At 37.8% G+C, this 27,214-nt stretch overlaps 1 protein-coding gene across 3 annotated transcripts in view; it reads left to right on the top strand.

Annotated features, from left to right (window-relative positions):
• The window catches only part of MSL2 (MSL complex subunit 2), a 35,786-nt gene that overhangs the window by 777 nt on the left and 7,795 nt on the right, over positions 1–27,214 (top strand). Inside the window, exon 1 of one of the 3 annotated variants that reach the window (XM_081302782.1) lies at positions 662–1,477. The exons of the other annotated variants lie outside the window; for them this stretch is intronic. Coding sequence (XP_081158908.1) covers positions 1,336–1,477 — 142 coding nt within the window. The 5' untranslated portion in view covers positions 662–1,335. Of the gene's footprint in view, positions 1–661; positions 1,478–27,214 lie in introns of those variants that run through there. 3 annotated transcript variants of the gene reach the window in all.

The following is a 27,214-nucleotide window of genomic DNA, read 5'->3' as shown; positions in this document are numbered from 1 at the left end:
GCTGGTGGGTTGCGCATGCGCTGAGAGCCGGTAGCTCGGGCGGGCGTGGAGGGGGTTCTTAGAGGAGAAGCAGGGGAAAAGGGAAGCGAAGGGAAAGGGAAGGGCGGGGGGAGGGGTGAGAGTGTGCTCTGCGCATGCGTGCGAGCGCTAGCGACGACGGCGGCGGGGGAGTCTCGGGGATGACAGTGGCTTTGCCCGTTGGGGTAACGGTCGTCGTCGCCGGCCGGGCCTGAGGCGCCGTACAGCCCGCGGGATCCATTACGGCCGTAGCATCCCGGGCCCTGCCGAGCTAGAGCGGCGCGTGGAGTCGGGGTGAGGGCGGCGAGGCTCGGGGGAGGGGCCTGCAGCGGGGCCTTGCCGTGTGCGCTGGGCGGTGGCAGGGCCTGGCGGTGTGAACGCTCGCCTCCGCTTCTGCCGGACGGGCTGCGCTGCGGGCGGCGGCGGCCGTGCTTAGCGGAGGAGTCATCTGTGTGTGCGGCGCCGAAAAGATGGCCGGGCAGTGAGGGGGCGGCGCTTGCGCCTGGTGACCCCGGAGTGTGCGACTGAGGAGCTAGGGGTGCCGCTGCGGCCCGCCGGGCCTGCTCCCCGCCCCCTCCCGCCCGCCGGCGGCGGCCCGCGCACTTCCTCCCCGGCCCTCCCCTCTCGGGCGGGGGCCTCTCCGGCCCGCCTCACCACTCCAGGGAACTGCGGGCTGCAACCGCGGGGCGGAGAGCCAGGGCGCAGTCTGGGCCCCGCGTCCGATATGGCGAGAGCGGCGGCGGCGTCCGCCTGCCGCAGCAGAAACCTCCGCCGCCGTCGCGGCTTCCTGCACTAGATCGAGGAAGCCGACGCCCGAGCCTTCGCCCTTGCCGTCGCCACTGCCTCCGCGTCGGGCGCTGCAATGGAGTAAGCGGCCCCGCCGCCCGGGAGAAGCGTGCCGCCCCTCGGACCCGGCCGGGCCTGCTCTGCGCCCGCCAGCACGCCTTGAAATGCATCTCGAGCTAAGGCCGCCCGCCGAGCCGCGGGGCTAGACTGAGCGCCGCGTTCTGCGCTCCGCCGCCGCTCCGGACGAACTCGAACGCTGGTCTCGCGCTCGCTCGCTCGCTCGCTTTCTTCCTTTTTTTTTTTTTTTTGGTCTGGAAGTCTCAGGGACGGAGGAGGGGCGCCAAGGCCCCATGTGTGGGAGGATTGCTTCAGCTCCACAAACTTGCGCGGATTTTCGTTACTTCTTTGGCCCGTGGTTCTGCTCTGATTTCTTCCGAATTGTTGCAAATTTGCCATTGTTCCCTGGCTTCTCACAAAGTTTGATCCGGAATTTCTTTTCAACCGGGAGCCACTGGTGTCGAAGTGTCTGCAATGAACCCCGTGAATGCTACTGCTCTCTACATTTCTGCGAGCCGCCTAGTGCTCAACTACGACCCCGGAGACCCCAAGGCGTTTACAGAGATTAACAGGCTCTTGCCTTACTTCCGACAGTCTCTCTCCTGCTGTGTTTGCGGTGAGATGCTTTTTATTGTTCCCCTTTCAATGCGTGTTTTAAAAAGCCTCCTGGGCAGAGATAACGTGAATGGTTTGACTACCTGGTAGTTTGATTTAAGCTTTTGTTATTTGTGCGGTAGTGTACGGTCATTAGTTTTGAAACTCTCCGAGGGACTTTTGCCTAGCGTTCCAGAAAGGCAGAGAACCCTTTCAAAACCTCTTTGTACGGCGATCTTAACGTTCTGAACCGGTTAATTCTCCTTGGTTCATCCGGTGATTGACGATTTAAATGGGGTTAAGAAATGCATGCACAATGCCAGTTTTTTAAAACCTTTGCTGCAGGAACTGATTTGAGTACTTACCCTGGTTAAACGTGGTTAAACATGGTTAAGACATGCACATGTGGCGTGTTTGCATTTCCCCAAGCTGGCGTTTTGTGGAGATGGTGGTATAATCTGATGCACCCACCGCCAGATAACTCTGCGAAACTTTCCCCCCAGGTCCTTCAACAAATGCTTTGAGTCAGGGAAGATAGATGGTGCTCTTTAAGTGCTGCTTAGGTGATGTGATTTTTACTAATTGTTTCTTATTTTGTAAATTTAGTATATTATGGCCTGGTAGAGAGTTATTTTAGACGTTGTTGTTCAAAAGTGTTAACTCGTGGTGGGTTGGATACCGTTTAATTGAAATGCCTCAAATGGGGGGATAATTTGTGTTAACTGTGCGTGTATTATTATGTACATGCTTTGCAAAAAATCTAGAATGAAATGTTGATGCAAAGGAAAGCATGAATAGACTCCAAATTTTTACGTTTTTGTCAGTCCACTTGTGTAGTCAAAATTTGAGAAGTTTAGGCATTTTCAGGTTTCCACTTCATTTAAAATTGGGTAAAGGAGAATAATTTCTTAATAGTGACCTAAGGAGTAAATAGTATTAATTTGAGAGTCATCCAGCATTTTTTTGTGTAGCCTTGGGGCAAGATATTGAAGGGGCGCAGAAGAGATGAATATTTGTACTTTTTGTGTGTCAGATACTTACCTCATAGACTGAGGGAGTTAGTGGTTAAGCTTAGCTATGACAGGTAATGGACAAATCTCTTAACTGCCCTGGGCCTCAGTTTCTTGATGTGCAAGATGAGAACTTTGGGCTAGATTCAGAGTTTCTTTGCAGTTTAAAATTTACAAAGGGCAGTATAATATGGAGAATTTGCTAGGTAGCACAGTACCATTCTCCCCACTTTCATCCCCCCCTGCTTTTTGTGGTGCTGGGAATGAAACCCAGAGGCATGCTAGATAGGCACTCTGCTACTGAGCTACATCCCCAGCCCTCCCCTTACTTTTATGGAGTGCTTCTTTTTATGCTGTAGCTTTTGGTGATTTGAGAAGTCAGGAGATAGAGCTGTCCTAGTTTCCTTCTCCACAGACATTCTGTCTCTCTTTTTTAAGGAGGGTAATGGTGCTGCTGTGGTAAAGTAAGAGAAAGAGTGTAGGGCAGTCCCCTCTATCCTGCTGAAACAGCTGTACTGAGTATTATTATCAGGTGACACTTGCAGATCTGGTAGGTCTTTGTTTTACTAGGTGGATGGGATAGATATTTGTTATTTTAAATTTTTTTCAGTAGCTTCAGGTTAGTGGTGGTCTAATTGAATATTTTCCCAGATTCTAACTTGTATTTTAAAAAGTGACTTTAAGTTGGGCTTGATGGTGCATGCCTGTAATCCCAGCAATTTTGGAGGTTGAGGCAGGAAGATCACAAGTTGCAGGCCATCCTGGGCAATTTAGCAAGACCTCTTAGGGTAAAAAACACAAAGTGGGCTGGGGATTTAGCTCAATTGTAGAGCGCTGGCTCTGGATTCAGTCCCCAGTATGGGGGACAGGGCCCAGGAGGGGGTGTTAAATATGAAGCTACATTTAAAAAGAAGGCCAACTGCAGCTTTTAAAAAAAACATTCACCGTAAGGAGAATTTTTTCTGACATCAGAGCTTTGTCAGAAATTGGGTAAAGGCCTCTTGTTCTAAACCTCCCTCATCATCCTATGGAAGAGATTCATGAATTTTAGTCTCCCTTATAATTGAGTGGCATGAAATTCTAGTAATGTGAATATAAGTTCAGCCCCCCCCCCCCCAGTGTCTGTGCTTGTCAAGAAAGAAAAAAAAAATGTTTAGTTGAATTTAGTTCTGTCATTAAATTTGTACCAGGTTCTGCCCTAAGCCTTTTTTTTTTATGGCTCAAAAGCATGAACTCATTAATATAAGGCTTGCATGTGCATTCTTATCTCATAAGAATAATAAATATGTAAAAATAAAGTTTCAATTTATTTTGGTTCTGTAGGGAGTTTATTCAACAGGTTTTCTAGTGTTTGATTTAGTCCTACCTTTTCAGTTTTGTATTCAAGTATGCTCTCATATAATTTCTTTTCCAGCCAAATGTCTTTGCCTTTTCAAACATCCTTTATATCTTCCTCCTCTTTTCCTTTCCATTGTTCCTTGAAGTTTCTTCTTCCTAAAATATACTCCTTTTCTCTAAAGGTCTAATTCATCAACTCCCTTTCTTGCTCCCTGCAGCAAAGGCTTGTCTCCTTGTCCCCTGAACCTCTTTTGTAACTCTTTGTTACATTCATAAGGTACTTAGAAAAACTGCATTGAAAGGAATTTTATATCTATCTGATTTTTCTGGTGTACTTAATAAGCCTAGGGAAAGTACATTTTTATGCTCCTGCTTCACCCTCTCCTGTCTGGTGACTTGGCGTAAAGTTTTCTACCTTCAGCCCTTCCAGTACTGGAGATTGAATCCAGGGCAAGAGCTCTCTACCTTTGAGTTATGTCCCCACCCCCTTTTTTTTGTTTTTTATTTTGAGAAAGGATTTTGCTAAATTGCCCAGGTTGGTGCCTCAGCCTCCTAAGTCTCTGGGATTACAGGCATGCATAACTATACTTGATGGTATGTAAGTTTTTATAGACAGAGGAAAAAGTGAAAGGAAGTGAGGGAAGATAAAAGGCCTAATAAACATTTTGCAGTTAGGCTCAAGTCTTGACTTTTCTATTTACTGTGTAGGCAAGTTAATTTAACTTTTTGCCTCAGTTTCCTTCATTTGCTGTATGTTTATATCTCCAAGTTTGTGTCATATGTGAACTTATTAATGGCTTGAAGCAAAGTTTTAAATTCATAAGAACAAGTCTACAGATTCAATGACTGGCACTACTAAGTGCTTACCCCACCTTTGCATAGAAGTAGAGGAAGGTGGAAGCAGGTGAGGGAAGAGACTGCACTGTCAGGTCAATTATTGTCAAAGCTAGATACTCACTGGAATTACAGGTTTTGTTATCCTTGTTCTTTGAAATGTTAATTAGCTGATTATCACTGTTTGCTTTTCAACTGTATACATTCAAACCTTTGGAAGCTTCTTTCGAATTGGGATAGCAGTGCTCTAGAGAATTATTGTTCTTTCTAGGTCACATAAACAGTGACCAGAACAATCACTATGGGTACCTTTTTTAAGTGTTAGTTACTTATTCCTCTTCTAAATGTTGGACTTGCTTATCAAGAAGTTAGAATTTCTTTTCCTTTAATGGAGTGAGAATTGATAAATTATGCCCTAGGGATTTTAGATTTTCATTTAACTTTTAAGTTGATATGTAGAGTCAAGTCCTGTTAGAAGAAAAATTTGGAGTCCTATAAATCATTTTGGTCAGATATCTTCTCAGGTACATGAATATTTTCCTAGTGTTTTAGTTAGATACAAAGTGATTTTGGTTTTGAATTTATTGAATAGTTGTGAACCTGTTACACACATAATTCTTTATTTTTTGGGTACCAGGGATTGAACTCTCAACTACTGAGCCACATCCCCAGTCCTATTTTCTATTTTATTTAGAGAGGGGTCTCACTGAGTTGCTTAGCGCCTTGCTATTGCTGAGGCTGGCTTTGAACTCGCCATCCTTCTGTCTCAGCTTCCGGATCAGCGTGCCTTGCCATGTAATTTTTCACATACAAAATAGGGAAGGGACTGGAGGTTGTTTTCTGTTGACATAGTATGATATTTGGTGACTAGCTTTTTGTTTGCATGTTTAGGACTAAAAAACATCATCTTTTCATTTTTACTGCTATTCTTACCTTCTGCTGAAAGGTAGGTGGTTCCTTGAGGGTGGGACCTTCCTTGGCTCACCATTGTACCCATTTCTGTTAGTGTTGGCTTAACATTTCTATTTGAAAGGTTAAGTACTTGTCCCATTGAAATGAGAATTTTTCAGTATCATTGGAGTACTAAGAGTATGCTTTCAGAATAAGGAATAGCTTTTAAAATTAAATAGATACAGCTTTATGAATGACTTTTTTTCCTCATTTTACTATTGTAAAAAGCATTGTGGATCTACATTGAATTAGAAGAATAGTCATGTAGAGATCTTTAAGTTCTAGAATTCTGATTTTTCTCTTAGCAGAAATTCTTTGCTTTGTGCCTGACAAACAATAATCTATAAATAGACTTCTAATATGTAATTTAAAGGTATAACCTCAAGTGACTTATTTTAAACTATATTTCTTTTAGATGGAAGCTAAATTAAAGACCATTTGAATAATTGCATATTATGTTAATGTTTTTGTTCATTTTTCTCAAGCATAAGATCATTTTATTAAAATTTTTCTTGTTCTTTTAAATCACTTTTTTTTGGTGTGTGGTAAATACACAACAGCATTTACCATTTTCATTTGATACATATATGTGTATATATATATATATCCTTATATATGTAGTATATTTTTATATACTGTGAAGTAGATCTCTAGACCTTTTTCATCTTGCAAATATGAAACTCTAAACCCATTAGCAACAACTGTCCATTTCCCACTATGTCCAGACTGATAATCACCATCCTGATTTGTTTTTAAAAATTTGACAACTTAGGTTCTTCATATAAATGGAATCAAATAGTTTTTTTTTTAAAGGCTTATTTCACTTAGTATTATGTCATTAAGGACATAATCAGGATTTTCGCTCCCCTCTTTAAAAAATATTTATTTCTTAGTATAGGTGGACACAATATCTTTATTTTACTTTATGTGGTGCTGAGGATTGAACCCAGTGCCTCATGCATGCAAGTGCTCTACCTCTGAGCCACAACCCCAGTCCTAGGATTTCCCTTTAAAAAAAAAAAAAGTTTTGAGATAGGGTGTTGCTAAGCTGCTCAGGGCCTTGCTAAATTGTTGAGACTAGGTTTGAACTTGATCCTGTCTCAGTTGCTGAGATTATAGGCATGTACCACCACACCTGGTTGAGACTCTGTCAGACTCTGTCTTCTAAAAAAAAAAAAATTCTTCTGGATTTTAACAATATGTTATTGGAGCTTGAGAGAGTGGTAAGGTGCTAGGAAGAAGTTGCAGGTTAGATAGGAATTAGAATGGATGAAGTGTAGATCTGTAGAGAATGAAGAGAAGGATGGGACAGTGTTGAATAATTTGGTGCCTGGGATTGAGGTTAGTGAGGCAGTGTTACTGGGACATATGGTTAGTACAAGATATGCTCTTAAAATTTTGTTTTATGTCCGTCTCTGGAAATTGCTTTTTATTATTTATTTATTTATTTATTTATTTATTTATGATGGTGCTGGGGATTGAACCCAGGGCCTTGTGCATGCAAGACAAGCACTCTACCAGCTGAGCTATATTCTGGAAATTCTTTTTTTTTTTTTTTTTTTTTAAGAGAGAGTGAGAAAGGAGAGAGAGGGGAGAGAGAGAGAATTTTTAATATTTTATTTTTTAGTTCTCGGTGGACACAGCATCTTTGTTGGTATGTGGTGCTGAGGATCGAACCCGGGCCGCACGCATGCGAGGCGAGCGCGCTACCGCTTGAGCCACATCCCCAGCCCTGGAAATTCTTTTTAAAATAATCTTATATACTATTTGTTATTGCAACACAACATATCTTCTGAATTTGTGCTTGGGCTTGTGGTTCTCAGTCTCAAATTGCTTTGAACATCTATTCCTCCCCTTCTTTACACTGCTTATTTTCTTTGTGTGCGTCAATAACATGCTATCACTAAGTTGTTAATGACTTAGCACAGTTGACTCTTAGGATGTTTATTTGGTAATGTTTATATATGAATAATTTAAATTTATTTCTGTGAGTTATGATGTATTGCTTTTTTTTGCGGGAGGTACCAGGGATTGAAGTAAGGGGCACTCCACCACTGAGCCATATCCCCAGCCCTCCCCTTTTTTTTTTTGTATATAATTTAGAGACAGGATCTTACCAAGTTGTATAGCGCCTTGCTTTTTCTGAGGCTGGCTTTGAACTCAACATCCTCCTGCCTCAGCTTCCTGAGCTGCTGGGATTACAGGTGTGCACCACCATACCTGCATGATATACTTTCTAAAATTTTATCTTTATCTTAAAAAGCAGCATTTAAAAATCTTTATTATAATTTCTCTTAATTTTTTTTTTTTTTGTGTCCAGCAGCCATTTTTGACTTTTTCATAGTCATTTAGTTTCTGTTACTGTGTCCCCCCCCCCCTCCCTTTTAAAAAAGAGAAGGCTCTTGGGGGCTTGGGCTGCAGCACAATGGCAGAGTACTTGCCTGGCACATGTGAGGCATTGGGTTTGATCCTTAGCACCACATAAAAATAAACAAATAAAGGCAGGCTGTCTATCTACAACTACCAAAAAAAAAAAAAAAAGGCTCTTTCTGGTTTTATTGTCAAGAAATGAATTTTGATTTTTTTCATGTTAACTACTACTTATCTGGACAGTTATCTTTTGCTTACTCTTACTTAGTTGCAGGGTTTTCACTCATTGTCTTCCAATTTCAGAAACCTTCCTGGATCTTTGCAGTTTGGTGTCTATGGCTTTTTTTTATTCCCCCTAAAACTTTTTAGTTGTAGTTGGACACAACACCTTTATTTTACTTATTTACTTTTATGTGGTGCTGAGGATTGAACCTGGGGTCTTGCATGTGCTAGCCAAGCGCTCCACTGCTGAGCCACAACCCCAGCCCATCTCAGGGTTTTTTTCCCAAGCATAGCCAGTGCATTTTTGTGCTCTTAGTTGTATAGCAGTTAGAGTACATTTTTAAAAAATATATACATATACGTATTTTTAGTTGTAGATTGTCCATTTTCTTTATTGCTGTAGCCCACAGAAAAATGATGCATTTAAAATGTTGTCTAGTCTCATATATGGATATAAAGTATGCTTTCTGGCAAAGTTGGGTGACTGTAAAATTGTGCAACAGTTAAAGGCATGCAGAAAGTGGGATTAGAGGATGCAATATGTAACCTAAAAGTATTTGATCTCTGAATCTTCATGGACACTATTAAATTTATGCCTGATGTACTGAATTTTGGGGCTTTGGCCTTATATAATCTGGGGATCAAGGTATAGAAGACACCATTCAAATTAAGGCTCCTTTACCCCGTTCATTGTATTGGGGATTGAACCCAGAGGTGCTCTACCACTGAACTATGTCCCCAGTCTTTTTTTTTTTTTTTTTTGAATTTTTTGATATTTATTTTTTAGTTTTCGGCGGGCATAACATCTTTGTTTGTATGTGGTGCTGAGGATCGAACCCGGGCCGCACGCATGCCAGGCGAGCGCGCTACCGCTTGAGCCACATCCCCAGCGCATGTCCCCAGTCTTTTTAATCTTTTAGAAGGGGTCTTGCTGACTTGCTCAGGTTGACCTAGAACTTGCCATCCTTGGCCTCCCTAGTAGCTGGGATATAGGTATGCTAAGGCTTTCTCTTCTGATGAATTTCTGTATCTCCTTTATAGTTAGTGAATTGTACAGCCTGTGACTGAACATCTTCAGCTTTTGACATAGGGTGTGAATGCAGCACCCAGTAGCTGTGAGGTCTCTCGGGTCTTTTCATGGTGTCATTGGGCTTATTCAATTTTTTATATAGGCCTTGCTAGGAAGATGTTACTAGATTATTCTTCATGGTGGAAAATTTAGTTTTCTGGAACAATTCAAAAAGCCTTTGATAAAATTTGCTCTCCAACTGTGGAAGACTTTTTATATCTTTTCTGAGATGGTAAGCATCACTCAGTTCCTATTCTGGCATATAGTTTCACTTTTCTCTAAAAAGTGTGGATTTGGTCTGGCATGGTGGTGCACATCTGTAATCCTAGTGGCTAAAAAGGACTGGGGGGGGGGCTTGGGGATGTGGCTCAAGCGGTAGTGCGCTTGCCTGGCATGCGTGTGGCCGGGGTTCGATCCTCAGCACCACATACAAAGATGTTGTGTCTGCTGATAACTAAAAAATAAAATATTAAGATTCTCTCTCTCTTTCTCGCTCTCTCTTAAAAAAAAAAAAAAAAAAAGAACTGGGGGGTGCTGTGATTGTGGCTCAGTGGTAGAGCGCTTGCCTAGCATGTGTGAGGCCCTGGGTTTAATTCTCAGCACCACGCATAAATAAAAAAATAAAGGTCCATTGATGACTAAAGAAAATATAGGGGGAGGCTGGGGATGTGGCTTAGTGGTTAAGTACCCCTGGGTTCAGTCCGTGGTACCAAAAAAAAAAAAAAAAAGAATTTTTCCACCTACGTCCACAGTATTTTAGATATGGACAGATATAATTATCCACATTGGTGACTTGGACAAATTATTTTTCTGTTTTACTTATAAGAAAATATTGGGCTCGGGATGTGGCTCAGTGGTAGTGCGCTTGCCTGGCATGCGTTAGGCACTGGGTTCAATTCTCAGCACCACATGAAAGAAAATAAAGATATTGTGTCCACCTAAAACTAAAAAATAAATATTAAAAAAGAAAATGTTGGAGGGCTGGGATTGTGGCTCAATGGTAGAGCGCTTGCCTTGCATGTGTGAGGCACTGGGTTTGATCCTCAGCACCACATAAAAATAAATAAAATAAAGGTATTATGTTTATCTACAACTAAAAAAAATATTAAAAAAAAAAAGAAAAAAAATGTTGTTGGAGTAGAACAGAAACCAGATGCAGTGGTGTGCACCTGTAATCCCAGCTACTTGAGAGACTGAGGTAGAGGGATGACCTGAATGCAGCTGAATGCAGGAGTTTAGGGCCAATCTGGGCAACAGAGCAACACCCTGTCTCTTAAAAACAAAACAAATATCCCCAGAAATTTGGTTGTGAATTTGACTTAAAAAATAAAAACATTTATTTTTTAGTTGTAATTGGACATAATACCTTTATTTATTTATTGTTACATGGTGCTGAGGATCAAATCCAGGGCCTCGCACGTGCTAGGTAAGTGCTCTACTGCTGAGCCATGACCCCAGCCCACTTTTTTTTTTAATATGTTTTTAGTTGTAGATGGACCTTTATTTTTTTTTTTTAAAGAGAGGGGTGGGGGAGAGAGAGAGAGAGAGAGAGAGAGAGAGAGAGAGAGAGAGAGAGAGAGAGAGAGAGAATTTTTAATATTTATTTTTTAGTTATCGGCGGACACAACATCTTTGTATGTGGTGCTGAGGATCGAACCTGGGCCGCGCGCTGCATGTCAGGTGAGCGCGCTACCGCTTGAGCCACATCCTCAGCCCTATTTTTTTTTTTTTTTTTTTTTTACTTACTTATTTTTATGTGGTGCCAAAGATCAAACCCAGTGCCTCACACATGCTAGGCAAATACTTTACCACTGAGCTATAGCCCCCGCCCCTTCACTAACCTTTAAAGATTGATTAAAAGTTTACCAAGTTAATTAATGGTCATTGTTTCAAAATCTAGAATTCACATAAAAATCCATATTTGGGGTGCCTTCTGGAAAATTGTCAGGTCTTGCATCAGTGGGTGACATTTTCTCATGGTATAGCATTATTGGCTAGAGTTGAGTTTTTCCCCCTATGAGTTTTAGGAGTGAGTTCTCTAGTTTGCCCTTGGTCATACATATCTAGTTTTTGTTACTTTTTAAAATTCTCCTTTACTGGATTCCCCCTGTAAAGAATTTGGCTTTTAATTCTGACCAATGGAGTATTTATAAAAGTCTTTTCTTGTGCTCTCGACACTATTTAGAGCCATGGGATTCTAATATTAAGAACTTGGATTATGTTTTGAAACCTTACCTAGAGAAGGATTAGTTTGTCAGTCAGAGAATAGTTGTTGGTGCACAGTGTTTCTGGTCAGTTGCAACAGTTTGATTGGTCAGATCCGTTATCTTAGTTTTGTCAGTTGTTGAAAGTGCTATTGAAATCTAAGCATAGTTTTGGTTTTGTCAGCTTCTCTTCAGAGTTTTTATCAGCTTTTGCTTCATGTATTTTGAAGTTATTGTTAGGTGTATAAAACATTTTGAACATATAGAATATAGTTGTGATTTTCTTGCCTGCTAATTCTGTCATCTGTTGCATTTCTGGGTTTGATTTTGCTTTTTTCTGCTGGTTATGGATTATGTTGTCTTTCTTTGGATGTCTGTCTAATTTTGATTGAATATCAGATATTGTTGGTAAAAATTCTTTGTTGTATATTCTTGAAGCTTTGTTTTGGGATGAGATTAAGTTATTTAGAGACTCTTAAAAAATTTATATTTTACAGTGTTGGGAATTGGACCTGGTGGCACTCTGTACCACTGAACTCAATTTCCAACCCTTCTTAATTAAAAAAAAAAAAAATTTGAAGCAGGTTTTTGACAAGTTATGCATACTGGCCTGGAGCTTATGCTCCTCCTGCTTCGGCTTCCCTAGTATCTGGGATTATAAATATGTGCCATTGAACCTGGCTTGATCTTTTTTTTTTTTTTTAATACATACACACACACACACATATATATATATATATAGTAGTTGGATACAATACCTTTATTTTATTTATTTTTATCTGATGTTGAGGATATGCTAGACAAGCGCTCTATGGCTGAGCCACATCTCCAGCCCTAGGACCTGAGCAGCCTTTAGTCTAGGGAGTAATTTTCTTGCACTATTGAGGCAAAAACCTTGTGATAACATGATTTTTCACTCTGAGTGGTGGAAACAGGAATTATTCTGCTACTGAGTTATGGAGATTGTTCTTTTGCTCCTTTCTGGGAAATTTCTAGTAGTTACTTCATATGTGTATGCTAATAAAAATTCTGCTGGAGACTTGAGGAACCATTTGCAAATCTCTGAATCTTTTTCTGTGTAGCTCTTTAATCTGTGGTACTGTGTCCTGAGACTTCCAGATGTCTGGACTCTCAGCTCAAGGAGACCCCCACATTTTGTCTGGATTCTCTGTGCTTTGTCCTGAAACTTATCTCCAGTCAGTAAGCTCAAGGATCACTGTCTGTGCTGCTTGTTGCTAAATGTTTACAGATCATTTTTTATCTGGTGTTGAAATTGTTTAGGTAGGGAAATCTGTCCGTATCCATCAGTGTTAGGAAGCAGGATAAGGTAACATTCTATACCAATGCTATCTCACAGAGCTGTTAGCCATATAGACTTTATTTCATAAAAACTAAAAATTTTTTTTATTTTTTTTTTAAAGAGAGAGTGAAAGAGGAGAGAGAGAGAGAGAGAGAGAGAGAGAGAGAGAGAGAGAGAGAATTTTTAATATTTATTTTTTAGTTCTCGGCGGACACAACATCTTTGTTGGTATGTGGTGCTGAGGATCGAACCCGGGCCGCACGCATGCCAGGCGAGCGCGCTACCGCTTGAGCCACATCCCCAGCCCAAAACTAAAAATTTTAATCTAGGTTTTTATTTGTACTTAGCTACACTTTCAGTACTGAGTAGTCACATGTGGCTACTGGCTGTCATTGGGTAATGTGGATATATTTTTATCATGCATAAAGTTTTACTGGACGGTGTGTTGTAACAACTAAAGAACTTTAAGAACCATAGAGCTGTTGTTCCTGGAAGCTATGGGAGCATTGAAAGATCTTGTAGTGTTTTGTTTTCATCTCAGAATTTTCAAGTTTTGAGTTTAGAACATTGGGCAGTATTTTCAAAAACATTTTGATGGAGTTATGAACAGATTTTTGGAGCTTACCACTTAGAGTTTTCTCTGCAGTGAATTGGGCTTAAGAAGGCATTCCACAGTGTTCCTGTAATAAAAGATTTGTATTATTAGAAGATAAAAAGGCAATATAAAGTAATTTATTTTTCTTCCTTTAAAATGAGTTGTAGATGAGATAAAATTTGAAGAGATGTCAAATGAGCACTAGGACAAATAGCAAGCAGTCCTGTAATTACTGGTGGTACCACTTAATTCATCTGAAACCTTCTGTCTACCCCCATAGCCTATAATTGTTTAGTCATGTATTTTGTTAACTTTTAGTAATATTGTTTTCATATAAAAGCCAGTAAAGAAATTAAGTTGATATTGAAATACTAGGTAATGAGCATAAAACATAAATTATATAAATATTTGACTTATTATTATCCTTTCCTATAAGTTGTTTGTGCTGAACTAATATCCTGTATCTTTTTTTAAATAAGTTTTTTTTTTTTTAAGAGAGAGTGAGAGAGGAGAGAGAGGAGAGAGAGAGAGAGAGAGAATTTTTAATATTTATTTTTTAGTTGGCGGACACAACATCTTTGTTGGTATGTGGTGCTGAGGATTGAACCCGGGCCACACGCATGCCAGGCGAGCGCGCTACCGCTTGAGCCACATCCTCAGCCCCTTAAGTTTTTTTTTTTTTTTTAATATTTATTTTTTATTTTTTTATTTATTTTTTTTTTTAAAGAGAGAGTGAGAGACAGAGAGAATTTTTTAATCTTTTATTTTTTAGTTTTCGGCGGGCACAACATCTTTGTTTGTATGTGGTGCTGAGGATCGAACCCCGGGCCGCACGCATGCCAGGCGAGCGCGCTACCGCTTGAGCCACATCCCCAGCCCCAATATTTATTTTTTAGTTGTAGTTGGACACAATACCTTTATTTTATTTTATTTATTTTTATGTAATGCTGAGGATTGAACCTAGGGCCCCGCACATGCTAGGTGTGTGCTGTACTGCTGAGTCACAACCCCATCCCCAATCCTGTATCTTAACAAGATGTTGGTAATATTTTAAAAAGCCAACTTACAAAATACAGTGCTACTCTGTAAACTTTAATTTTAGAGAATACAACCATTTATAATTGCATTATTGGAAGTGTTTGCAGATATTCATCTGAAGCCATTATTAAGCTCATTACTTAGTAACAAAATACAAAAATGGTTAACAAAAATTTTTAGTGAAAAATATTGGAATTCCATATAATAGCTCCTATGTGTGTTTTGACTCTGCATAATATATTGTTTTGCCCCCCCCCCCCTTTTTTCTTTTGGTACTGGTGATTGAACTTAGGGGTGCTTTACCACTGAGCTACATTCCCAGCCCGTTTTTGAATTTTATTTAGAGACAGGGTCTCATTGAGTTGCTTAAACTAAGTTGCTGAGACTGGCTTTGAACTTGGTGATCCTCCTGCCTTAGCTTCCCAAGCTGCTGGGATTATAGACGTGTGCCACTGAATCCAAGCTCAGCCTTTTTAATTTTTTGAGACAGTCTCACTGAGTTGCTGAAGGCCTTGCTAAATTGTGGAGACTGGCTTTGAACTACTGACATTCCTGCCTCAGTTTCCTAGATTGCTGGGATTACAGGTGTGAGCCAACATACCTGGCTAGTCTTTTTTTTTTTTTTTAAACATTCCTGAGTTATAGATTTTTTAAAAAAATTTTTTTAGTTGTAGATGGAGACAATACCTTTATTTTTTATTTATTTTTATGTGATGCTGAAGATTGAACCCAGTGCCTCACACGAGGCAAGTGCTTTGCCACTGAGCCACAATCCCAACCCCTGAGTTATAAATGTTTTAAATAGCTGTATCACCAAAATGCATTTTAAAAAAATGTGACTGAAGAGATAAAACAAGGTGTTAGTGGAAGTAAAAATTTAGCCTTATATTATTAAAATGAACTTTTTTTTTTAAAGAGAGAGTGAGAGAGAGAGAGAGAGAGAGAGAGAGAGAGAGAGAGAGAGAGAGAATTTTTAATATTTATTTTTTAGTTCTCCGCGGACACAACATCTTTGTTTGTATGTGGTGCTGAGGATCGAACCCGGGCCGCACGCATGCCAGGCGAGCGCGCTACCGCTTGAGCCACATCCCCAGCCCTAAAATGAACTTTATAGTATATTTTTATTCTTTCTTATAGTACATTTTTATACATACTGATTAAAAAGGTTTTTACTTAAAAACTTTTTTGTTTTCTTCCTTAAATGATAAAAGTGATTAGAAAGAATACTCATGAGGTCTTGTTACTCTGAGAGATACCTTCAAGGTAAAAAAGGTTAAACTATCATTAGTGGTTCCTAACCTGTTTATATATCAGAATTTGGGAAATTTTCTGAAAATACACATTCCTGGGGTAGCATTCTCAAATAATTGAGAGTCAGGTCTGGAGTGGATTACTTAGATGATGGATGATGGTAGTGCTGATTTGGAGTACTGCTTGTGTAAGGCATACTTTTTTAAAAAAAGATCATATACTAGTAATTTTAAGCCATGCTGTCTTAGACAAGTTTCTTGGTGCTAAATACTATATGTATTTTGGGATGACTTTCCAAGACAGTAAGAAAGCAGATCTCCAGGTCCATGGAATACCAATTTGGGAAATTTGGATCTAGATTTATATTGATTTGTTGATTGTTTGGTTTAGCTGTGAATCAATTTAATTGTAATTAATTGGCCAACCTATATTGTCTTATTGGTGATAATTTTATGAGTGATTGTCACTGAAAATATGAAAATAATGGAATATTAGGAAAGCACTCTGTAACCACAAACACACTATAAAAATCTCCCTTGCTTGGTTATTAAGATAGATGATGTCTGGCATTCTAAATGATGTCTGGTATTCTATTTTAATTCTTACAGGAATATGTAGTGAGGCTTGACTCATTTATGAATATGTTATGGGTCTGAGTAGTTACACATGAACCATTTAATAAGAGTGGTGGTGAGTGTTTAGTTTATTTTAATTCATAATGATAATTGACTGTTGAAGTTCACCTTATATAATAACTGATTTATCACCTTGAATACCAGAAGTTATTTGTCATAGTTTTAGGTTAACCAAAGAATTACCAAATTAAGGAAACTCTGAGGTTTAACATCAGATGTTAAATAAACAGTTTGGCTTGAGTAGCATTCATATTTTAATGCATTGTTTGTTCTTTTTCTTTACCCTCAATCCCCTGTAAAATTGACATATAGCTGTCACTGGTTTCTTACTGTAGTAGTATCTAATTATTTAACATGATTTAGTGAACTTTATTTTTTTAGTTGTTTATGGACTTTATTTTATTTATTTATTTGTAGTGCTAAAAATCGAACCCAGTTCCTCACACATGCTAGGCGAGTACTCTACCACTGAGCATTAATTAACCCCAACTCCTCTGTTACTATTTTTAGTGGAATATGCATATTTGTCATACTTTCCTTCCTTGTTTATAGTTAAAATGCACATTTTTCTGGCATACTAAATTGTTTTGTGCTGGCTGATTTAAAGAGAATAGGTTACAGTTCTGTGAAATTCAGGTGATTAAAGATATTCATTTACTTAGACAGGGTCTTGCTAAATTGCCCATGCTAGCCTTGAATTCGAAATTCTTCTCAAGTTTTCTTGAATAGCTGAGATTATAGGCATAAACCACTACCTGGCTTGATTATGGATACTTCAAGGAGCCAGTGCTTTTCTGGGCATAGCTGCTTGAGTATTTGTTAGAGAACTAACAGTTACTTTTTAACAGTTTATTTGAACTTGTTTTTTTTTTTTTTAATATCTTTGTTTTATTTATTTATTTTTATCTGGTGCTGGGGATTGAACCCAGGGCCCCGCATGTGCTAGGTGAGCGCTTTACGGCTGAGCCGCAACCCCAGCCCCCAGTTTTATTATTCGTTGTAGTGGTACCATAACCACGAATTTTACCTAATGAAAGGTTTTTTTAGTTGTAGATGGACACAATATCTTTATTTTACCTATTTATTTATTTTTATGTGGTGCTGGGGATTGAACCCGGTGCCTCAAGCATGCAAGGCAAGTGTTCTACCACAGAGCTACAACCCCAGGCCCAGTTAATTCACTTTTGCCCATTTGCTGTGTGATACATGTGATCTTTTTATAGTGTAGTCATTTTTGTTCTTAGCCGAATCCAGAGACCATTTCCTTGTGATTCTACTTTTTTTTTTGGTTGTACTGGGGATTGAACCCAGGGCCTTGTGCATGGGAGGCAAGCACTCTCCCAACTGAGCCATATCCCAAGCCCCTGCGATTCTACTATTTGAAAATGTATTCTACATGTTTAATTTTGGCATTGTAATTCAGAGATATAAAAATGGTCAGAAAGTGTCTTAAATGATAGAGTGGTGGATTCTAGCATAGAGCTTGGCATATAGTTGGGCCTCAAGAATCATCTACATAAGTGATGGTGAAAGGAGAAATGTTTTATTAAATGAAGATAGCCTAAACAATTAACTCTTCATTTGAAAACGGTAGAGAATGGGGATATTTAGATCAGTGGATTGGATTATGAAAGGATTATTATTTAGGTTGTGTCTGAGACTTTCAACATCATTGAAAGAGTATATTCTTCCCGCTCCTACTTTTATTTATTTATTTTTTTCTTAAAATAGGGCCTCCCAGTACCTGAGATATACCAGCATTCGCCACACGTGGCACAGACTAGTTCTTGAGAATCGATCCTCCCTTTCCTTTACCATGCCTGCCCTAGTTACTGTCCATCATTTTTAGTACCTGCTTTCTGTTCTTCTTTCCCAAAAAAGGTTTAGTATCTTGGTTAATTATTGATTCTGACTATGGTTCATTTTCAGTGATCATTCTTCTTGATATGTAGAAAGAAGCTAAAATTGTCTCAGTGGTGCTACAGATTTAAAATAGCAGAAATATTGGGCTGGGGATGTGGCTCAAGTGGTAGCGCGCTCGCCTGGTATGTGTGCAGCCTGGGTTCTATCCTCAGCACCACATACAAATAAAGATGTTGTGTCTGCCGAGAACTAAAAATAAATATTTAAAAAATTCTCTCTCTTTGTCTCTCTCTCTCTCTTTCTTAAAAAAAAAAAAAAAATAGCAGAAATAAGGTGGTGCCAGATAAATGAATACTAGGTTAACAATTAGTAGACTCAGCTTCATTGCCAGCAACTAGCTGGTTAGAATGATGCCACAGAACAAGAGATTTCTAAGGTCACTCCCAAATATAATCTTTATGATTCATTCATTATACATCTGTTATATGCATAGAGACATGAGAGATAAATTTCTGGCCTTGAGTGAGACCTAGTGAACAACTAATGTGACAAGTAGTATAAAAGTGTGAACTGCTTTCAAACAAACTAAGAGGAAAGAACTAATATAATGATTTTTAAAAAATCAGACCAATTTTATTTCATTTTAGTAAGCAGTGTTTTTGTCATTCCCCCTTTCCCATCCTTATCTCTTTAAGAACATATCCTTTAATATGAGTTTTTCTTGTAGCTTTTATTTTCTGATTATTTTTGGTGTAGGTCCGTTTGTTTGAAAGAATTTTGGTTATGATGAAAAGCATATTGTTATGTAGAAATGTATCATCTCTTCTGTTTCATGTTGCTCTCCTCAGTGAAATCAGAATGCTACATTTTAAAAAGTATTATTTATTTTTATGTGGTGCTAAGGATTGAACCCAGTGCCTCACATATGTTACTGAGTGCTCTGCCACTGATAGATAATTGAAATCATTACCATTACCTACCTTTTTCATTTTTTGCTTTCTGATAGTAGCATTTCAGGATGTTCTTTATGTGAGTTTTTGTTAATTTTCACTGATCCTCACATGTCCTCTCATCATGTATGTTTATATAAAACTACTACTTTTATTTGAGCTTATTGATTAAGGCAGTCCTTGCTGTAATAGAAGCATGACCAAGAGAAGAACTCTGGAGAGGCCATCATGGTAAATACAGAGTATATCCAGTTTTCCTTTTACTGAAATTGTTCTCATTGTGATAATTTCTTTTCCGCATTTAAACTTTAAAATGAGGTTTCAATTCCCTAGTCTTTTTGTTGTTCATGTCACATTTTAACCTATTATAATGTTTGCTATAGTAGGTTAAATTTTATGGTCTTTGCTATTACCAGATCCTATGTTTATGCATTAACAAATTTTGCTAGTCATTTTAGCCATGTTAATTTTTATTTTTTCTTTTGCCCCTCTTTGTACTCTCATAAATTAAATTTCTCTCAATATTGAGGTTAGAATATTCTTGGAGTTAAATACTCATTCCACTGTTAGAATGCAGAAAAAAAATCTTAATTCACAAGTGGTTAGAACATAATTTATTTGGTAGTATGCGTGTCAACATACAATTTATAATATAGTTATCTTTGTGTGTGTGTGTGTGTGTGTCGCTGAGAATTGAATTTAGGGCCTGTACATGCTAGGTAAGCATTCTACCACCAAGCTACATCCTCAGTGTTGTATTGAAGTGAGTGAATTATTTCCACTTTGTTCAAAATTGGAATCAGCTATGTAGTTAGAAGAGTTGGCTGTTCTTCATGTTAAGTTAAAGAGTGCCTATCCTTTGTATACAGATAGGGGAAAACTGTTTTGAGACCTCATTACAGTTTATTTTGATGTGATCTCTAAAATTTATGCTGTTTTGTTAATCTTGATTCGTGCTAGGGGCAGTAATGAGGGTGTATACTAGCCAATGTAGATGCTAGCTTTGGCATATTAATTAATAGAGCAATGATTTGAGTGATCTGTGTTAAATCTGATTAATATAAGGAGAAACTTATATTAGAGCATGTTGAACTGGATGCAGTGGTGCATGCCTGTAATGCCAGCGGTTCTGGAGGATCTGAAGTTCAAAGGCAGCTTCAGCAGCTTGTGCCTTGAGAGACCCTGTCTCAAAATAAAAAAGAGTTGGGAATGTGACCCAGTGGTTAAATGCCCCAGAGTTCAGGGATTCAATTCCCCCATACCAAAAACAAACAATACCAACCAACCAAAAACCCAAGAGTGTGTTGATTGAGAAAATTTAGGGGGGGGAAAAAAAGAAAACATTGTAAATTCTATAAAAATGCATCTCATTCTAGAAAATCAAATGGATGGGCAATTTGAAAAATATTACTAAATGGCAGACCCCCCCCCCCCCCCAATGCTGGTGATAAAACCCAGGGCCTCACACTTGCTAGGCAACTACTCTACCACTGAGCTACATTGCCAGTCCACAAAATTGTTTCTTTTTTTTTATTGGCACATTATAGTTATAGTACATAATAGTGGGATTTGTTGTTACATATTCATATATGTACATGTTATAGAGGTTTAACTTGGCCGATATCAAGTTATACCTCTATAACATGTACATATATGATTCCTTAGTGATATTCCTTTCTTTTTCTTCCCCCTGAACCCTTTCCTCTACTGATCTCCCTTTGATTTTCATGAGATTCCCCTCCATTTCTTTTCTTTTTTCTTCTCTAGCCTCCATATATGAGAGAACATGACCCTTAAGCCTCGAAGTTTGGTTTATTTCACTTAATTTAATGTTCTCAAGTTTTATCCATTTTCCTACAAATGCTATAGTTTCATTTTTCTTTATGGCAGAGTAAAACTCCATTGTACTTACATACACCACATTTTCTGCATTCATTCATCCATTGATGGACATCTAGCCGAGTTCTATAGTTTGGCTGTTGTGAATTGTGCTACTGTAAATATGGATATTCATGTATCACTATAGTATGATATCTTTAGTTTTTTAAAAAATATTCTTACTAGTTATTGATGGGCCTTTATTTACTTGTTTTATATGTGGTGCTGAGAATTGAACCCAGTGCCTCACACATGCTAGGCAAGGGCTCTACCACTGAGCCACAACCCCAGCCCTAAATTTAATTGTTTAGGATAAATACCAAGGAGTAGTAAAGCTAGGTCATATGGTGATTCCATTCCTAGTCTTTTGAGGCATCTCCATACTGATTTCCATGGTGCTTGTATTAATTTATATCCTACTAACAGTGTAAAAAATGTTCCTTTTTTTTCCACATCCTCTCCAGCATTTATTATTGTTTGTATTCTTGAAGACTGTCATTCTGAGATGAAATCTCAATGTAGGTTTGATATATACTTCCCTAATTGCTAATGATGTTGAATATTTTTTCATGTAATCATTGTCCATTTGTATTTCTTTTGAGATATGTCAGTTCAGTTCATTTGCCCATTTATTTTATTTTTTTTTGGTGTTAAGTTTTTTATATAAATTCTTTATAAATTCTGGCTATTATCGCTTCTCGGCCTTTTGGCTAAGATCATGTGTAGTATCTGTTCTTACCAGTTTAATAAATTCTGGCTATTAAGCCTCAGAAGAGCAGCTAGCAAAGATTTTTCTCTTATTCTGTAGGTTCTCTCTTTATATTCCTACGTGTTTCCTTTACTGTGTGGAAGCCTTTTAACTTGATGCCATCCAATTTATTAACTCTTGGCATTATTTCCTTAACCTTAGGGGTCCTGTTGAAAATCATTGCCTGTGCCTGTATTTTCAAGCGTTGGTGTTGTGTTTTCTTTTAGGAATTGCATAGTTTCTGGTCTAATTTCTGTCTTTGATCCATTTCGAGTTGATTTTTGTACAGAGTGAGACATTAGAGTCTAGTCTCATTCTTCTACATATGGGTAATGAGTTTTCCCAGCAACATTTGTTTAAAAGACTTGTCTTTTCTCCATGTTATTTTGGCACTTTTGTCAAAGATTATATGACTGTGTGGGTTTCTCTCTTCTGTTCTGTACTATTGATCTATGTGTCTTTTTTTTTTTTTTATGCCAGTATCATGCAGTTTTTGTTACTATAACCCTGTAGTAAAATTTTGAAGTGTGGCACAAATGTTTTTTGATGACACAATTAAAGCTTCTTTCCCAGGGTTTACAGTGTTTTTTTCTTACATTAAAAAACAAAAGTTTTTTTTTCTGGACTGGGGTTATAGCTCAGTGGTTAAAGTGCTTGCCTTAGCATGGGCGAGGCCCTGGGTTTGATTCTTATCACCACATAAAAGCAAATAAATAAAGATTAATTAAAAAAAAATTCCCCCCTAGTACTGGGGATTAAACCCATGGGGCTCTACTACTGAGCTACATCCCTAGCTCTTTTTATTTTTAGACACTGTCTTACTAAGTTGTCCAAGGTGGCCTTGAGTTTGCAATCTTTTTGCCTCAGCCTCCTAAGTCTTTTGAGATTACATGTATGCATTTGTGTTAGATCTTAATCTGTTTTTCAAATTTTTTAAATCCAGCCGAGTAGCTCAGTGGTAGAACATTTAGTATGCTCAAGGCCCTGGGTTTAATCCCCAGCACTGCAAAGGGGGTGGGGGAAGGGTATATTTAAGTCATTTTAGGTCAATATTACATCATTTGTTTTAACAGGACACATAAATACCAAATTCATTTAATTAAAAGACTACTTGGCTTAGTAAAGGAAGGTAAATTAGATGAAATATTGCCGTTTAAGAAATCAAAGACAGTGCCGTAAGAAAACAGTAGTTTGTCATGAACTGTAATTTTTTAAGGCTGAAAGTATTTTGAGCAACTTTTTTTTTTGTTGTTGTTGGAAGTATATGGAACATTATCTAAGCTAAAATAAACCCTTTTTCAATCATTTCCCAGTTTTTATAGTAGAGTCTGCCATTTAGTAATATTTTTCAAATTGCCCATCCATTTGATTTTCTAGAATGAGATGCATTTTTATAGAATTTACAGTGTTTTCTTTTTTTTTTTTTTGGTCATAAAACCCAGTTATTTAATTGAAGCTATAAAAAGAGGCAGTATAATTGATAATTGGGGAAGAGTATTTAGAATGTTCCAAAAGATTTAAAATAGTAGCAGGATTTGTATTTCTTAATTTAAGCTAAAGGGTTCCTTAGAAAAATATAATAGCTATCTGGTTAATAGTGATCCCAGTTAAGAAGTTCCTGAATCTTTGTCTTTGTTCCTCACATCACTGGAGCTGCTTTCATTGGGCATTATAAAAGAGAACCCTTTGGGAAGCTTTAGAGGCTTGGGTGGTTAGATGAATGCATTAAAAAAGTTTTTATGGACATTTTATTTTAATTTTTGTGTGTGGGGTGTATATGTGTGTGGGGTTCTGGGAATCAAAACATGCTAGGTGCTCCACCACTGAGTAGAGCCCACCTATAGGCATCTTCATTGGTAGATTACAATTTTTAAATATTTGTATTGGGGATTGGTTGGGAAATCCAGTAGATTATATGAGGCTAGGTAATGGAAGTCCTTAGAACTCACTGGTGGTTGTCAGTGATTTGTTTGTTTTCTTGCCTATTTTCAATTCTCAGTACTAGGTATGGTTATTCTCCTAAGTCCTCAAGATGACTACAAGGCCTATAATTCATTAAATTCCAAGTTTTCAGTTCTGGGAATATTTAAATAAAATTGACACGGTACATTAAGATAGAGTGTAAATCCTAATCTTAGAAAGCTTATATATCTTTTATTAAATCATTAAGAATGAAAATGCGGGGCTGGAGTTGTGGTTCAGTAGTAGAGTGCTTGCCTAGCATGCTTGAGGCACTGGGTTCAATGCTCAGCATCACATCAAAGTAAAAAAAGTCATTGTGACCATCTACAACTGAAGAAAAATATTTTTAAAAAGAGAATTAAAATACAGATTCCTCTATAAATAGGACACTGGGATAATGTATTTTATTTGTAGAAGCAGTTGTATAAATAGGACATTGGGCAAATGTCCTATTTTCATCTGGGATGAAGGGACAAAGTGGCTTAAGGTGCTTGATAGTTTAGGGGAGGTTTTGATTGACAAGATTTGTGGAAAGAAGTGGTGCAGTTAAAGCAAGAAGAGGGTAATTCTTATCTGCCGCTTAATTTGTATCATTTGAAAATCTTAAGGAACAAATGATAACAAGATGATAATATTTAAATTCTATCATTCTTTTTTGTCCTTAGGCAAATTAAATTCCATCATTCTTAATTTATTAGATGGATTATTCTTAGGAGAAACGTCTCATCTATAATTTGGTTATTTTGTGATATTGTTCATATAAATAAATCAGGACAGATACTTATTTCTTTTTGTTTACTAGTTTTTAACCCAATAATCTGGTTTACTAGCATCCTGAAATTGATTTTTTAAAAATGAATTCTTAATTTGAATATATTAGATATGCTTAATTCCATTGCATGTATGCATGCTCAGTTTTTCTCATCTTTGGCCAGTTAGAACCTCTTCAAGTATACTTTCTAAGTCCTGATTTTTCTTGTAGTTTATTTGATTTCTTGCATAGCAAGGTGAACATATCTTATCTTGAATTCTTGGTACGTGAAGCCCCAATTTCTTTTGTTTGGGGGTGAGGGGAGCACTAGGGATTGAACCCCAGGTGCTTAATATCTGAGCCACATCCCCAGCCCTTTTAATTTTTTATTTTGAGACAGGGTCTTGCTGAGATGTTTGTGGCTTCAGTAAGTTGCTGAGGCTGTCTTAGAACTTGTGATCCTCCTGCCTCAAGCCTCCTGAGCTGCTAGGATTACAGCATCGTGTCCCTCTCGCCCTGATTTCTTTGAATAGGAAATTGTTTTTCATTACCATTATCTGAATTCATTTGCTACTGAGGTTGGTCCTTGTTTCTAGGCTTTTTTTTTTGGGGTGGTGGTGGTGGTGGTGGTGGTATGGAGATTGAACCCAGGGGAACCTAACCACTGAGCAACATCCTCAGCTCTTTTTTGATTTTTATTTAGAGACAGGGTCTCAGTGAATTGCTTAGGGCCTTGTTAAGGCTGAGACTAGCTTTGAACTCTCAATCCTTCTGCCTCAGCCTCTGCAGCCACTAGGTTCAGGTGTGCACCACCACGCCCTGCTTGTTTCTAAGCTTTTTAAAATAGGTAGTGCTAGGAAATAATGTTCATTTAAGATGAAAAAATGAATTATGAGTTCATACTGATAAATACAGTTGAAATTCATTTTAAAAGACTACAGGATTTTTTTTACTTAACCTTTTCTGTCTTAAAACTTTCTTCTCTTAAAATAAAATTCGGATTCTCAAGGACATTAACATTTACTTTATTCCACAATACTACTTTATCCCACAATAGACACCAGAATGTTTATAATTACTGTTTACCACTAACAATGTGATTAGTGAAAACAAGAAAAATGAGGATCTAATGATTGAATCATTGTTATCTGTTGTAAAGTCATTTGAAATAATTTATCTCTGACTGTTCATTTTATACCTTCATATTTGATATAAAATTAGTGGCTTATTTCATTGTTTTTGATTTTTAGATTTTCTTTAATAGTTGAGATACATAAATACATAAAACATGGGCTGGAGTTGTGGCTCAGTGGCAGAGTACTTGCATAGCACATGCGAGGTGCTGGGTTCCATCCTCAGTACCACATAAAAATAAATAAATAAATAAACAAATAAATAAATAAATAAATGTATTGTGTTCAACTATAACTAAAAAAATTTAAAAAATTACATAAAACATGGTTTGAAAGTAAAAACTACAAAATAGGTTTAACTCAAGCTGTATATTTTGTCCATATTTATTTTACTTTGTTCTTTTTTTTTTTTTTTTAAGAGAGTGAGAGAGGAGATAGAGAGAATTTTTTTTTTTAATATTTATTTTTATTTTTTAGTTCTCGGCGGACACAACATCTTTGTTTGTATGTGGTGCTGAGGATCGAACCCCGGCCGCACGCATGCAAGGCGAGCGCGCTACCGCTTGAGCCACATCCCCAGCCCTGTTCTGTCTTCCTTTCCCAACAAAAACAAAAAGCCTATGGTTTATCCTTCTAATTGTGTGTGTGTGTATGCGCGTGCGTGCATGCAGACACCCACCCACAGAATCGTGCTAAATTAATCATGTTTTTGTCTATGGACCACATATATAATGGTGGTCTCATAAGATTATAATGTAGCTGAAAAACTCCTAATGTTTACATATGTTTTGTGTAAACAAAACTGTGCTGCCTGTGGTACAAAAATATAGGGCATAAAATTATGTATTGTACAGAATACATGATAATAACAAATGACTTTTACTGGCTTATATGTTATAGCATACTATGTTTTTAATCATCATTTTAGTATATGCATCATTAAAAAAAGAAGGTTGCTGTAGAACAGTATGCTGTGTTACATTGGCAGCAGCCTCATGTTTATTCTTTTATATATATTTTCTTTTAGTTGTAGATGGAAACAATACCTTTATTTTATTTGTTTTTATTTTTATGTGGTGCCAGATATTGAACCCCTGCCTCACACATTCTAGGCAAGTGCTCTACCACTGAGCCATAGCACGCCCCGCATCCCGCCCCCTCATATTTATTGTGTTTACTATGACTCTTGCTTGCATCAAGAAGCCACGCTGAGTTCTTGGCCTATACCATCTAGATTTGTGTGACTGTACTGTCTTCTGATATTTGCATAATGATGAAATTACCTAATGATTAATTTCTCAAAATATATCCTTATCATTAAGGGATACATGATTGTATATGCATGTAGGTGGGAAAAGTGTGTATGTATATTATATTTATTATTTATCCCTTTTGTTGTTCTTTGACCTAGATTAAGTCAAGGGTACTCTGTAGGGGATTCCTTCATTGACATTGAGTAGAAGGTTGGATTCCATTAACCATTGGTGCCTTAAGCTTTTTATTTTATTTTAGAGTTATACATCCATCATCACATCATCACAAATCAGATTTTAGAATATTTTCATCATCCCCCAAATTCCACTGTGCTTCTTTGTTTTCATTTCTCTTCTGATAGGTTACTAGGAGTAGAATTGTTAAGTTGTATGGTAAATTTGTT

The sequence above is a fragment of the Spermophilus citellus genome, assembly GCF_964194105.1.
Source record: "Spermophilus citellus genome assembly, chromosome: 7".
NCBI classification, from domain to species: Eukaryota; Metazoa; Chordata; class Mammalia; order Rodentia; family Sciuridae; genus Spermophilus; species Spermophilus citellus.
The sequence above is the reverse complement of the archived record's forward strand: the minus strand, read 5'-3'. Positions and strand labels throughout refer to the sequence as shown.